Source organism: Haemaphysalis longicornis, unplaced genomic scaffold (assembly GCF_048455015.1).
Source record: "Haemaphysalis longicornis isolate Haplotype H1 unplaced genomic scaffold, Haemaphysalis longicornis Haplotype H1 scaffold_1, whole genome shotgun sequence".
NCBI classification, from domain to species: domain Eukaryota; kingdom Metazoa; phylum Arthropoda; class Arachnida; order Ixodida; family Ixodidae; genus Haemaphysalis; species Haemaphysalis longicornis.
Window position 1 is genome coordinate 384930905 of NW_027526203.1, and position 15593 is coordinate 384946497.

Below are 15593 nucleotides of genomic sequence, written 5' to 3' on the forward strand. Positions count from 1 at the left end.
GTCGTTAAATATTTCCGTTACACCAGAACACTTCAAGGACACAGGACATACCGGGAGATTTTCGTGCATTTCTCTGCAGATCACCTCCACGAGCACTTGAACAGCGTGGCCAATTAAATGAGCATGACATAAAGCGTGTTTGAAGGAAAGTCTGATAGTTTCAAGTGTTTTCAAGTTTTCAAGTGTTTCATTTGTCTATTTTCATCGATTTATTTTATTGACGCGTTGAGTAAACCATTGATTACCGAAATTGATTTAAGCTTGAGGTGAGAAACAGGTTGAACACTACTGGCTAACGGCTAATATAAATCTTGAGGGTCTTATCTGATGTAAACGTAGTGCATCACTTCTGGTGTGAAGACGAAAGAAATTTAGTTCTCTGCCTACGTTAGCAAGACCATATTGCAAGCCAGATTTTTAGCAAGGCTAGCTTGTGGATACTTAAAGGGGTATCCACAATTTTTTTGAATAAAACAAGTTTGTTTTATTCGAAAAATTCGATGTTTTACAGCGGCCCAAGCGCTTGTCCTGCAGTAAACGATGTTTTATTCACTGAAAAAGTAATCATTGGGCTAAAATTTTGATTCTCCCACCAAATCGTGTTTCGTGACGTCTGCGATGAGGTAACCAGGACAGGTCTTCAAGAGAACGTCAGTACACTGTTTAGACTGCAGCGGACTGTGGTAGACCTTACCGTCAGTCCTCCTAGACGGCGCTACCATACTGTACCGGACCGCTGTCCGCCATCGCTTTGTTTCTGACCGTATTTGCACCTGGCTTGTTTTTACTACGCTTGGTAGTAATCGTTTCTTGAAACATAGGGTATGCTTGACAAACAGAGTCACGTAAAACAATTTCGCTTAGCCAATCGGCCAGCGTCATTTGAGACAACCCCAAAGCCCCGGACTGCTGTGCAGCTATAACAAGTATAGTGCGCGCCGCACCAACAGCATACGCACTGGTGCTTTTATGTTTACGTGTACTTTCTTAACTTCCATTGTTTACCCCACTATTATTACTGCTATAAAATGAATATGTATTACACTTAAGGGGGACTCACCTGACCACTTTCCTATGGGACTTACTAATTGATGACCCACGGGCTTAAAAAGCATCGTGTACCGATACGAAATGTTTTACAAATTCGTAGGAATGTTCCTAAGGGCCTCGTTTGCTTCTTTCAGGGATATATAACTTCTTTACTGGGATAAAAAATAAACAAGAAATGCAATTTGGTTTATTTAGTTTTCACTAGATGGCGCTATATGTCTAGCAAGCAAAAGTGTTATTTTTATATTTCAGTACATAGGTGACATATCTCTAAAATAAACAAACTAAGCCGTTGTGAACATTCGTAGGTATTGGTAAAACGTTTCTTATTGGTGCACGATGGTTTTAAAGCTCGTGGGTCATCAATTAGTAAGTCACATAGGAAAGTGGTCAGGTGAGTCCCCCTTAAGCGAAAATAGCTCGTTCTGCAAGTTTATAAGCCCTTCCTAACTCGCGTTTGCTTTTGCTGGCCTTGATTTTGATTGATTGTGGGGTTTAACGCGCCGACGCAACGCAGGCGATGAGGCGCGCCGTAGTGGAGGGCTCCGGATTAATTTTGACCACCCGGGGATCTTTATCGTGCGCCGAAATCTCGTACACACGGGCGTTTTTGCTTTTCGCCTCCATCAGAAAAGCGGCCGCCGCGGCCGGGAATCGAACCCGCGACCTTGTGCTCAGCAGCGCAACGCCTTAGCAACTGAGCCACCGCGACGGGTTTTTTGCTGGCCTCAGCCACAGCTTCCCATAATAAGTCATAGGTTTTAGTGCCGGAAATGAGCTAGTCGGTCGCATGGCAATTCTCTTTTTTCCTAATTATATAGCTTATTTGGGTGAAGTTTGCGTTAAAAGTGGTGTGAGTATTATTCTAACGAGGTAATCTTTCGAATCTACCAAACGCATTATGTCTGCACCGCCCCTTTAAGCCTTCTGAGATGCATACAAAAGTCACAGAAATTGAACATGGGCTTACCAGACGACGTTCGGAGTGGGAGATCCGGCAATCTTGACAGTGAAGAACGCGGTGTCACCTACCTCCCCTTCAATGTCCTTCATGCCTTCAATTATTTCCGGTTTGCCTGTTCAAACGTTCAAACGCGTACTGTTAGCATAAAGTGTAATATTTGAATTTTAATTATAAGATTTCTAATTAAGGCGGCAGAGTTACGAGATTCATGGCTCTACATTATTATCTGATGCGCGATGATAGCTCACCTTGAAACCTTACTAGAGGAGGAGGAGGAGGGGGAGGAGGAGAAAAGGAAACGGACAGGTCAAGAGGGTATCCAGGCATAGAGCCCGGTTTGCTACTCGGCACTGGGGAAGGGGTGTTAGGAGGGGATAGGAGCGGGGACTCACACAAACCTTAGTCCCTCTGTGGGCACTATAGTCGTGTATGTAATCTTGTGTCCTTCACGAAACGTAGAAGGGCTTTTGTTGACTTTTGCGGCGTCGATGGTATGGATCGATAGGTATGTTACAAATGCCCGGAAGCGACAACATATATGAGTAATTCAATAACCTTACCATGTAATGAGAAAAATCCTAAGTCACATGAGTAATTCAATAACCTTACCATGTAATGAGAAACACCCTAAGTCACAAATGGCAAGATATTTTGATCAATCAGCCGACAGTAAACTTGTTCGTATGACTATTGGCAGGCATTTCTGTACAGGTACTAGTGTTTTTTTAACAAGGAAAAAAATCTCAGTGAATATAGCTGAGATGTTTTTTATGCATTTTACGCATTGCCTGAATAAGCGATCAGTTTACTTTTCCGTCCGGGCTGACTACGAATCGTGGCCAGGACAAGAAGCAACTGAGGATCAATGAAAGTGCGAGATAGATGGCCCCTACATAACCGGACGTCGTCTACAAAACGGCACTGTTATACCTTAATCCACAGACGCTCACATTGTATTTTATCCACAGAGGCTCAAATTGGATTTTATGCGCCAGGTAGCTCCTAATGTGTCACACATTTTGCCTTATTGGTGTTTCTTTTTGAATTTGTTACAAAATTGGTGCCACAAGCAACCGGCTTCCCCCAGCTTTACTTTGTTTTTTACTTTCGGTTAATGGATCAGTCACAAGACCCCCCGCAAGTATGGCTTTCGCTTACTGTGAATTGTAAGGCTGGCACTGCAGGACTCCTTTCCGCACGTGTTCTCAGCTTCACAAGTGTACTCCCCGGCGAGCTCCTTGTTTGGTTGCTTCACCTTGAGTGTGTACGTGTCCCCGTCGGACGTGATCTGGTAAACGTCGGTTCCCTTGACTTCGCGTTTTCCGTGCAGCCTGCAGAGACGGGGTCAGGATCGAAAAAGTTACACAAAAAGCAGAAAGCAACACAAATGTCTGATATTATTAGAAATCAATGCTTTTTCTCTCTGCAGAAATGGGCCAACAATTAATTTCTCCCTCGGCCTTGTGTATGGAGTGTTCACTTTCTTCACCAACACTTTGCAATTTTAACGAAGTTGAATCAGAATTTCGCAAAAATGACAGCAATGCATGCTCGAAAAGCGTACACGAAACAGCCTGATATAAAATAAAGTAGAATGCTGACCATTTAACATTAGGCTTGGGGTGGCCAGTGACTTGTACAGTAAACTCTGCGACATCCTCCTCGGAAATTTCTTGGTCTTGCAGTTTCTTCTTGAACTCTGGCTTCTCTGAAAGTCAATGCGGAAGAACCGGATACAAAATGTTGGGATATGAAATTCCACATCATGGACTAAATTCACGTCATAAATAAAACCAAAACTACTGTTGAGGTACTAAATCAAACTGCATAAATAAAAATGCAGTGTAAAGAAAGTTACTACGAACATTTTTGTCCAGGTTGCATAAAGACAAAGGACAGAGGAATGTTAACTCATGGAGTAGCCGCGCTCACAAATTGGTGTGTGTGCGTGTGCGGGTGCGAGCGCGTGCGCGTGCGTGTGTGCGTCTGTGTGTGTGTGTGTGACGCGCGTGTGTGTGTGTTTGTGCATGTGCGTGTGAGTGAGTGAGTGAGTGAGTGAGTGAGTGAGTGAGTGAGTGAGTGAGTGAGTGAGTGAGTGAGTGAGTGAGTGAGTGAGTGAGTGAGTGAGTGAGTGAGTGAGTGAGTGAGTGAGTGAGTGAGTGAGTGAGTGAGTGAGTGAGTGAGTGTACTAGTCGAACTGAACTAGTCGAACCCTTATTTTTGCCAGCCTTTGAACCAGCTTAATTCTTTAGTTCCTAATTCGGTAAAAGCCTACACCATGCTAAAGTTTACTTCTGAAACAGAAGGGAATAGAAAACATCCATTGCTCGTGGCCGCAAGTTCATAACATACCTCAATGACGTCAAATGAGTTTATTGTGTGGTTCAATGCTATTAGCCTTACAGCACTTCATGTCACTTGTTTCAGAATTTAGATAGACTTCATACGCGCTCGTGCACAATTTATACATGATAAATTCACTCGCCATTGCAAGCGTGTCGTCACGGTGGACGTCACCAAATTAGGAAAAAATATCTAACGGTAGCGCACTTGTGAAAGCGCCTTTCTCGTGAAAACAATTGTGGTTAAACTGAGTGGGAAAGCTGAAAATGTGGGTTACACGCCTTCAGTTTTAAACCAGTATAGTAATCGCACAATGTTTACGACTCTGTCAATTGTAGCTTTAAAACACAAAGTACGGAGATTGCTAGGTGCAACAGCGCATCTTGCATAACCCTAGCTCTGAACTTGTGGGTGACGTTTAAAACTATGTATGAGGGAAGAGCCTTCAGCGCTTGGCTTGCATTCGCGGTGCCCATAACTTTCAAGGGGACTCTGCAACACTTCCGAAAAACGCGTTTACTCTTTACTTCGTGCCTGGAAACACTGTGAAAGCTGCAGTTATCGTCAGCACGGAGCGGCACTGCGTGATTTGCTAGTCACCGCAGATCCGCCTTTCGTTTCTGCTCTGCTATTGTGGGGATTTTTTTTAAAAGTGGCTATCGAATTATTTAATTGCTGCAACTGAAAGGAAGCCGTTCAACAGCCACGGCACCGCTGTAAAGACGTAACTCGAGCGCTCGAAGAACGTCAGGACATGGAAAGAGAGAAAAATCTTTTGAGCAAGTTTCTAAGTTATCTCATGTGTGTAGAGCAGACATTTTGGGCTGGGATGTTTTGTAACCCCATATTCTAAGTACTGGATGTGTTTGTTGACCCCATTCTGAAAGTATTTAAGATTTAGAAAAAAAGTTGAAAAAAGTATTGCATGGTACCTTTAATGAAAATAAATCAACACTTTTTTTCATGCTGAGAATGTTTTTATTTACCAGAGAGCCACTTTGGTCCCGCACCAGCTCATAGAGTCGCCTGACACTAAACGTTTATGAAAAAATCGGCAAAAAAACGACCAGCAACTATGGACGCCTGCAGTGAGAGGCAAGTGTGGGGGCACTTGCCTCCATTTTTCGATAATAAGTTCCACATTTCCTTTTTGATAGGAGTTGTAGGTAGAAAAAGGGTTCACTTGAACTTGCCGAGTTAAATGCCGAGGAATATTGCCTCATTTTTGCTTAGAAGCAATGAAAAAGGGCGAGTACAGTTAGTGTACTTTGTACTTTCTCCTGACTTTAAAGAAAAAAAAAAAGGGGGGGGGGGGTGGCAGGGGTCCATCTACACCCGTGCAAGAAGCACGTCCGCTAGAAAACGGCGTTCATTTAGGCGAACATTCAAGTCAAATTTTAGATGGTCAAAAGTTCCCGACATACTCTTTGTGCTAAGACTTCCGGAGCTCTTGTCTTCACCAAGTTCATTTTTTATCTTGAACGTGTACTTCCCAGCGTCGTCTGGCGTCACTGATTTCAGAACCAACGTAAATGTGGCATCCGCTTCTTCTTTCGCGTACACGTTCTTGTTATCAATGGTAACCTCGGCGTCGTCTTTCAGCCTAAGTAGAGAAAGAAATACATTAGGCTTAAAAACAACCCCGAAAAAATGTAACTGCAGAAATTTAAAACACGAAGCGACAGCAAAATAATTCTGGCTTTGAGATTTTAGGTTGGGACGTAGGGATAAATTTGTTTTTAAATGGTTTCTGACACACGCTTAAGCCGCTTAAGCTTCGCCTTTAAGCGTTGAACGCGACAGCGTTATCAGATTCCATTCGCATCGCATTATCATCGGCTTGTCATGCACTTGAGTCACACAATGACGTAATGGTCATGATACAACACATCTTCATTTGTATGGCACCCGCGAGGGGCGAAAACGTTCTGCTCCTTCTCGCACTCTATCACTTCAAGCAATGACTTACGGTCGCGGGGGTTGCAGTGGACGCTGAAAAGTGGAGCTACCGAATTTTTCGCGCACGCCGATTTTTCTCTTACAGTCAACGCCGCCGACGACACCAACTTTTATGCTACATGGTGCTCTGAACGCTACACGTTACAAAAAGCTCAGTTACGTAATTAAATGCAGCTGTGCAAAGCAAAACGTTTTTATGCAAAACGTTTGTTATTTGAGAAAGAAGATAGCGTACGGCATGCGTGTTTTGATTAAGGCCCGGGATGTATTCTCTCAGCCTACATTACTATCGTTATACTACGCTTTTGTTCATTCCCATATTAATTACTGTATTTCATCTTGGGCCAATACCTACAGCACCCACCTTTCCTCCCTTCAAACTATGCAAAACCAATGTATTAGAATACTTACCCGCAGTCCTTATCGCAGTGACGCCAAAACACTCCTTTTTGAGAACAACATTCTAAATATTGAAAACAGTTTCAAATACAAGCTAGGTATCTTATTCTTTAAACAAATCAACCATCAGCTTCCTGTGTTCATAATCCCCGAATGCAACCTATTAAATACTAACTTCACGAGGTTTGCACGTAATCACAATTTAATTTTACCTCTAGTTCATTCCAACTACGGCAAACAAACAGCTCTTTTCACCGGTATCCAGCTATGGAACACCATACCACCGGAAATAAAAATTTCCCAGTCAATTGGAAAATTCAAAAAAGATCTTAAAACGTTCCTCACGTCCACGACACAATCACCATAATTTTAAATAGTTTTTACTTTTCTTCGTGTTCTTTACATTTCTACTTCCTGTCTGTCTTTTTTTCATGGCAACCCTTCCACAACCTTCTGCCAATGAATCACCTCATTGATGGTTGTTGTGCATCGCTGCGAATAAATGTGATTTCTTTTTGCGCTATCATTTGTGCAATTTTTCAACTTGTGTCGCTATCACAATTGGAATGTTCAATTACTCTTGTTTTTTTTTCTGAGTAATTTTTGCTTTCTTTCTTTTCTTTTTTTTTGCTGTTCTGTTGTGTGTATCGATCTCACAATTTGGAATGTTGAATTACCCTTGTTTTTTTTTCCTGTATAATTCTTGCTTTTTTTCTTGTGGAATATCTTGTGTTGCCTGCGATGTATTTTATTTGTTTTTCGCTACTACTGTTTTCTGCTTCAAATATATTTCTTATGTTCACTATTATAGGAGGTCCCGTTTCAGTCCCTGACTATGGGACCTCCTTCTGTATACAAAAAGTGTGTAATGTATCGATTGCCTAATAAAATCGTTTTCTGATTCTGATTCTGATTCTGATGCACGCTGAAATGGTCACAGTTTCTCTGCAAAGTTTGCAACCTCTTCTCTCGCTTATTTTTCGATCCCTGCGATAAATGCACGAGTTCGCGCATCATCGCCGCTTTGAGGCGCCATGAAGCAGACATCCTTGCGAATGCATAGCTTTTTCATGCACTTCCCATAAAGACAGGTTTGGTAACCGTCGGCGGGATCTGCCCCAGGTTCCTACGAAATCACCTGTACGAAATCACCAGTAGCGTTGCATGCAGCCCTCTTACACGCTATTGTGTTCATCTAACTATATACCTTTTAAGCTGTCTTGTCACACTCATCCTCAAAAAGCTGGAGCCACTTGTAAAAATGCACGTGCATCCTGCTTTAGTGCGCTGTTTGTTTGTTATGCCCAATCCCGGGGAAGCTTCCCGTCGCTGCTCGGCAGGTGAACCGAAGATCTAATTGAGCAGTGCAAACCTACGCGTTTCGTGATCACCTATTTTTCGCCGCTTTTCAACTGCGGTTTTCGCTGAGTACGCCAAAACATCTCTGTGTAGTCCCGCGCTGCAAATCCAGCAATTAGTATACGACTGTTTACCACTACGTACCACCGGGAAGCGAGCTTCGGGGTGCATGGCTAAAGCGCATGGTGCTTTCAACGCCAGACAAGCGAATATGCGTGTATGTTTGTGCATGAGACTGTGCCAACTTTGCTATTAACGCTTACAGAAGAAATACCGAGGTGATGCAGCTCATCGCTCTTAGGAGAAAAATGTTTTCGGAGCCAAATGCAAAGAAAACACTGTCCTGTGACTGCATGCTCATGGGTCACGCACTGGAGGGCCTTCATTACACGCCTTTAGTCAAGATTTAGTCGGAAGCACCCGGCGGGAGTAATTATAAAGGAATCTAGTGCTGCACAGCAGATGTCGCTGTCATACCGTCCATTAAGCGGTGAGCAGTGCGTCTATTGATAAACCCTAGTGGGGGTATACGCTAAAAAGTGTGTGTGTGTGGGAGGGGGGGGGGGGGGGGGGGTCGCTCGCTGACGCATGCATGATCAAGCCTGTCACCATCCCCAGTCAGAACGGTATACCTCCTGCAGCGCTGCAAATGGTTCTAGAGAGAACGATAGAAGCGGGCACAAATAGCACTGTTATGGTATGCGATACTTCTACTAACACTGATTGATTGATTGCTTGTAGCGTTTAACGCGCCGACGCAACGCAGGCGATGAGGCGCGCCGTAGTGGAGGGCTCCGGATTAATTTTGACCACCTGGGGATCTCTAACGTGCGCCGAAATCTCGTACACACGGGCGTTTTTGCTTTTCGCCTCCATCACAAAAGCGGCCGCCGCACTAACACTGATCGCACTTACTGTCTTTACAGTAAGGCCAGTAGGTTGCCCTTACTTTCCCGGGTGTTCTTTCTCTGTCTGCTTTCCTCACATTCCGTCTTTTTCGCGAACCAACATGAACCAACTTTCTCATGTCAAAGTTTTCTTGCTGTAGTAATACTTATCTCCTAACGAATGGTACCGCAACAATTTTTAGAAATGATTAGGCAATCTATGTTGCTTTAGTCATTATTTTAAAAATTGCCTCTAGATGTCTAAACGCATTTCAAGCTCCGCCCTTCTAAGGAATAAAATGAGTGCGTTCAAAGTTTGTGTATGAAGGTCACGAAAGCAAAGTGTCTCCCAAAGAGACACAGAAGGAACATTAAAGCGAACTGCAAAGGCAACTAAGAATCAGGAAACCACAACTGCTTACCATTGTACTTTCGCGTCCTTTGCATTTGCCACTTTCACGCTGAACGTGGCGGACTGACCAACTTCGACGTCAATGTCGTCTAATCCTTTTAGAATTTTAGGCTTTGCTGGAAAATGAAAGGAATGGCTTTAATATAAGGCCCACACAACTTCAGGACATCAGAACGTAACGTTCAAGAAACGTTCGAAAACAGAATGCCGACGTAAAACATGAAGCTGCCTTACATTTAACAGTGAACTTTCCGGAGCACGTGTCCTTGCCCTTGACATTTTGTGCTTCGCAGCCTATTTCGCCGGTCATTTCGCCCTTTGCTTCTTTGATCACCAGCGTGTACTTGCCGCTCTCCTCCACAGATTCAAATTTGAACGAGTTGTCCTCGCATATGAGGGAATCGTTAAGCGACCTGGAAAACAAGACATATCACCCTTCTATTAAGCCATTTCGTAACACTGAAGTCAACTATGCATTACAATACTTTGAGTTTGGCTGAAAGCGGTGTGTTTTGTGGTGTCTGGATTCTCACATACATACATACATACATACATACATACATACATACATACATACATACATACATACATACATACATACATACATACATACATACATACATACATACATACATATATACATGCATGCATGCATGCATGCATACATACGTAAATGCGTACACTCCTATACACATATACAGCATTTACGCATACGAACATACATACATACGCACGTACGTGTGTACATTAATACATACATGCATACATATACTCTTGCACACGTGGACACGACATGTGTACATGCAACGTGTATACATATTACACTGCCCCATATGGAGTGAATAATATACACGACAAAAATGAAAATTACACGTCTTCAAAGGAGCACCATACCATCAAATGGCGATGAATGATTATTCAGATGCAAATGATCCTCGCGCAGTCTAGACCACGGCTTGGAGTAGCAGAAGTTGGTGTAAACAGGGCCATAGGCAGGATTCTTGTTTTTCGTTGTAGAACGCATAAAACGTTTACCAAGGCCGAAGAAGCAGCACGGGACAGCTTTAATGTTGGTTTTTGCAAGGATTCCTTTGTCATTTCTTTCTTTTTCAACACGGGTTGAAAGCAAGCAAATATGTTAGATTACGAGTAACATGTTCCATAGCTTCCACATTTAACGGAGTTGCGGGGGCACTCCAGAATGTGCCAAAAAAGCTTGGGTATTATTTCACTCCCTACAACAACTTTGCCACCAACAAAGCTACCCTAAATGGACCTTCAACGGGTGCTGATAAAGAGGGGTTGCGAAGCTTTTTTTTTCTTCAGCTTTAATGGAACGGCAAAAATTGCTCTGTTGCGCACAGGAAACGGAACTTTGCGCTTGGTTTTGCGTGCCAGATACATCCTGCATAGTTACATTAACTGTCATCGTAATCTGGTGGTTAACAAAAAACTATGAACACACCTATGAATGATCTAGGACAGGGGTCGGCAACCTACGGCCCGCGGGCCGCATGCGGCCCGCGGGGCAGTATTATGGGGCCCTCAGCGCATCGTCAGGACCCCCACCCTCCTTCTCATGTCACTAACTACCTGAAGGTCGACACGCCCGTTTTGACCTCGAAATGGATTAGACGGGAGCCAAGAACAGAGAATTAATCGCTTCCCGTTGCATTGTCCCCCATCTCCACACTCAGCCAGATTGTCAGTTATAGCTAAATAGGATTGGCAATTCGCTGAATTATTTCTCTTTGCCTTCAAAGCCCCCCTTCCATCCGATTAGACGTTCGGCCCTCCGCCGTGTCGGCTTAATGCAACTCGGCCCTCCACCTCAATCGTTGCAGACCCCTGATTTAAAGAATGCGGAAGCATTCGTTTTCGTGCGCTACCAAGATGACCTTCCACGAATGTCTTGACAAACTTGCTCATTGTCGCTTAATGCGCCAACGCTCTGGCGTCGAGTTGCTGAAGATGCTAAGGTGTCTGGATGTCCCTCCTCGCCCCCATGTCACCTTTAAAGACGTAACTCTGCGCCCCTCTCGCCCAGGCGACGACTTGCTTGTGTTTCGCGTTCGCGCAGCTACCGTCGCTTGGCACTTATCGCCGTTGCCCATTCCGCTTTCTTCGTCTATGGCGATTTCATGGCAAGTCTTGCGTTCCGCCACTCTCTTGGCCCGTTTTGCGGCATTTTTTCTTTGCGAAAACAAACTACAAACCGGAGGTAGAGATGACGACACAGGTGCTGCTGGCTAAATTGCTAACCTTTTATCCACAACATAGCTCGAAGAAGGGCTAACACTCGGGTGTGTCAAGGCTAGACACGGTGACTAAACTGATGGGGGTTTGCTCCCAGCTAATTTTCCCCTCATGTCTTGCGTCTACTGCTATCTAAATCTACACCTTCCTGTGTCAATATATACAAAGGAAAGTCAACAACCCATAACGCCAAGCAAGCCACAGGAAAAGCAGTTCTTCTCTTTTTTTGTGGGAAAACGGCAATTTTAAAGTAGCAGGAAAGAAAAAAAAGTGACCAGATACCCAGACAAAACCTCTTCTTTTAATTTCTTAAATCAGTTGTGCCTTTGGATAAAGAGTTATGCATTCCGGTATATGATATATACACAGAAGGTACTGCTTACGGTACTCGTAGTCTCTCGTAGTAGCCTACTATTGTGAAGTACTCGAGAAACACCCAATATCTTCTCGGATACCACTCATATCCATTTTGCGCCTTTATTCCTTCCAGTGAAGAACAAGGGGCGCTGTCCAGAAAGCTTGCTGGCAAACGTGAGGAACAACAATTCGGTTCGTCCTTGAACGCTGTGTCTTCATAATTGCAAAATTTCATTTTGGTTTCCACCGACAAGCGACTGGGTGATATAGTCACCTTTTTGTAATGCATAAAATAATGCGAAGATTGACTTTGTGCTGGTTTTTCCCGGTATGACACAGATGTGTTTCTTACCATTTCACTTTAGGAGCCGGCGTTCCCTCCACTTCCACTGTAATTTTTATATTTACGTCCCCTTCGCAGCATTCGACGTCAGAAAGGGGCTTCGTAAACTTCGGTTTGCCTGCAGACAGAATCAAACGCCGCCAAGTTTTAAAGTGAGAAGGAGATCTCATTTGGGGAAGGGGTGAAGGTGGGGAAGTGCATCATTCTTAAGCTTACATGTTATCGTCAGAGCTGCGCTGTCCGTCTGCACGCCGTACTCATTTGCTATTTCCACAGTGTACTGCGCCGCGTCTTCTGCGTGCACGTCGTCAATGATGAGGCAGTGGACGTTTTCAGTTTCTTCTAGCATCTGGTACCTGTGCCCATCTGCTTTCAATGTCTTCCCATCTTTCTTCCTATCGAAAGATGAACAGAAACCTTCATCATAAGAGAGTTCTCACGTGACATGATAGCGAAATCAAGAATTTAAACACCTGCGCATCGGGGATTGCATACAGTTCAGATATAACTAGCGCAAATTGTACACTACGATGCAGTGTAGTGTTTATAATATTTTACATAAGCATGTTTTTCTACGAGACAAGTAGATGTGTTTGTTACTGTGCTTGTGAAGTTGACACGAGAACAACACGGGAACAACACTTCGGGACCTCCTTCTGTACTAACATCAATAACGCATTTTGTAAACCAAACAAACATTTATTGAATAAAACCTTGAAACCTTAAGAGCGAGAAGACCATGACTGACAATAAAAGCTATCTCAGATGTTAAAAGACCTAACGAATTCCGGAGTGTATTCAATTTGTGAACATTATCTGATTTACTTATCTTTAAAATATTCCTGATAGGATATGAAGCACTTTAGGAATACCTAATGCTCTGCACATCTTGCGGTAATGGTTCTCAATTAGAGACGCTTACTTTTTCGTTGCCTAGGGCCAATTTTATCGGTGCCCCGAAGAGAGGCAATAACAAGTCTTCCTAGTGCAATTAACACGTCTTTCCATTGCAATTGGTGAAGCATTAAATTGTGGCAATTCAGATACTCACCAGCACACGCTGGGCTTTGGATTTCCGGAAATCTTGACTCGGAATGTGACATTCTCAGTTTCGGCCGCCTCGTAGTCTTTAAGCTTTTGTAAAAACTTTGGTGGCGCTGATGGGAAAATATCAAAACTGAATTACTACATCGAAAGCGTACAAACAATACTTGCAAGCCTCGCGTAAATAAACATAAATGAAAAACAAGCAAAATTGCCAGGCAAGACAATATCTTTAAAGACGCTTACTTCACTGGTACCTCATGGGCTTTTTCGTTACTTGCTCGAGAGGTATACTTTTTTTTTTCGTTTGAATGAGTGAGCAGCAATTCATGCGTACCATTTACGGAAACGGCTGAGAAGCCTGTTTGCGTTCCAACAGTGTTGCTTATGACGCAAGAGTAATTGCCCGAATCCTCCACTTTGGCGCGCTCAATGATTAGCGCGTGCTTATCTTCCGCTGGCTGCGTTATCTTCACCCGGTCGTCTTCCACCACTGCTTGCCCATCCTTGTACCTTTAGAGAAACGAGAGTCAGAGAGTGCACAAGGATAACAACGTCCGCTTAAGCGGCAGCTTGAGAACCCTCACTGTCGCCTCACCATTTCACATCTGGAGCCGGAGTACCTTGAACTTCAACGTCGAGTTTGAGCACATCATCTGTCATCACTGAGACATCTTTCAGCTCCTTCTTAAATGTTGGAGTGGCTGTAAAAATTCCGATAAAAAACAACAATGCGAACGTTCATGCAAATAGAAAAATCGAAACGACATGCGCAGAAGCAAGCCGCGACTTGTAATTAGTTTCATTTAGACCATTTAATTTCTTAGGCGACCTTGCTTGCACCAGCAGGAGAAAGCACAACGTTGTATAGGAAGAATGTGGGTAAAATCGTCTCATAATGTGGCTGCACGCACCTACGGTGCCCTGAAGATTATCTGAAGTAATAGATGGTCGTGCAGAGGCACACTATTGAACAGGGCTTTTTTATTCAAAAGACGGCGTCACAAGTAAAAAGCAATGTATACCGCCACTTGGGGGGAAGGAGCTAGAAAACAATAGTATACACCTACAAGTTTTCTGCAAGGTTGTAACGCTTTCAACAAGTGGTATGAGTAGAGTGGCCATTTCCATGCAAGGCAAGCAGGACGCGTACCTCACCGACTCCAAATCCATAAAACTAGCCGACAATTGCCGGAGCACTCCTTGTCCGTGAAGGATCTAGAGCTATCACATAAGTTGAAATCCCGGAGTCTTCCGCCATTTCTGGACTACATGGGGACATACCAATCAAATTTGGGAATAACAACATTCTACGCGCCTAAGAATCTTAGGCCATGAGTTTGCCGGAACTAATTGTATATTCAGTTCTGCATACGTGTCAGACAGCTTGCCTCAATCTTGAAACAATCGTCCTCAAAAACACATATTACTTGCAATGTGTGGGGAGAAAAAAAAACTATTTGTTGTCTGTCTACATTGCTGCATTTTTCATTTTTTCGAGCAGTGTTGAAATTCCCAATGGGTATTAGTTGAAACTACTTTTTTGTAACCAGAATAAAAAGTCATCATCATCATAATCAACAGCCTATCTACGCCCACTGCACGGCAAAGGCCTCTCCCATTAATCTCCAATTATCCCGGTCCTGTGCTAACTGCGACCAATTTATCCCCGCAAACTTCTTGATCTCATCTGCCCATCTAACGTTCTGCCGTCCCCTGCTAGGGATCCACTCTGTTACCCTTAATGACCAACGTTTATCTTGCCTTTGCATTACATGCCCTGCCCACGTCCATTTCTTTTTCTTAATTTCTACTAATATGTAGAAATTCTTGTCCCTTAATGTTACACCTATCATTTTCCGCTCCATTGCACGCTGAGTCGTTCTCAATTTAAGATGAACCCTCTTAGTGAGCCTCCAGGTTTCTGCCCCGTAGGTGAGTACCGGTAAGATGCAGCCGTCATACACTTTCTTCTTCAGGGACAATGGTAGGCTGCCCTTCATTATCTGAGAATGCCTGCCGAATGCACTCCACCCCATTCTTATCCTTCTAATTATCTCTGCCTCATGGTTGGGATCCGGGGTCACAAGTTGGCCTAAGTAGATATTTTCGATTACCACTTCCACTGCCTCGCCACCTATCGCAAGCGCTGTGCTCTCCCGCCGTTATTGATCATTACTTTAATTTTCATCATATTAATGTTCAGGCCCACGGTTCTAC

At 43.7% G+C, this 15593-nt stretch overlaps 1 protein-coding gene across 1 annotated transcript in view; it reads right to left on the minus strand.

The window, feature by feature from the left end:
- Positions 1-15593, minus strand: part of Obsc (Obscurin) — a gene marked incomplete in the record, with an annotated part of 215126 nt that overhangs the window by 92856 nt on the left and 106677 nt on the right. The window contains 11 exon segments of the mRNA XM_077686554.1: positions 2021-2126; positions 3173-3345; positions 3617-3722; positions 5782-5960; positions 9384-9489; positions 9608-9786; positions 12339-12447; positions 12546-12724; positions 13381-13486; positions 13711-13886; positions 13972-14077. Of these exon segments, the coding sequence (XP_077542680.1) occupies positions 2021-2126; positions 3173-3345; positions 3617-3722; positions 5782-5960; positions 9384-9489; positions 9608-9786; positions 12339-12447; positions 12546-12724; positions 13381-13486; positions 13711-13886; positions 13972-14077 (1525 nt within the window).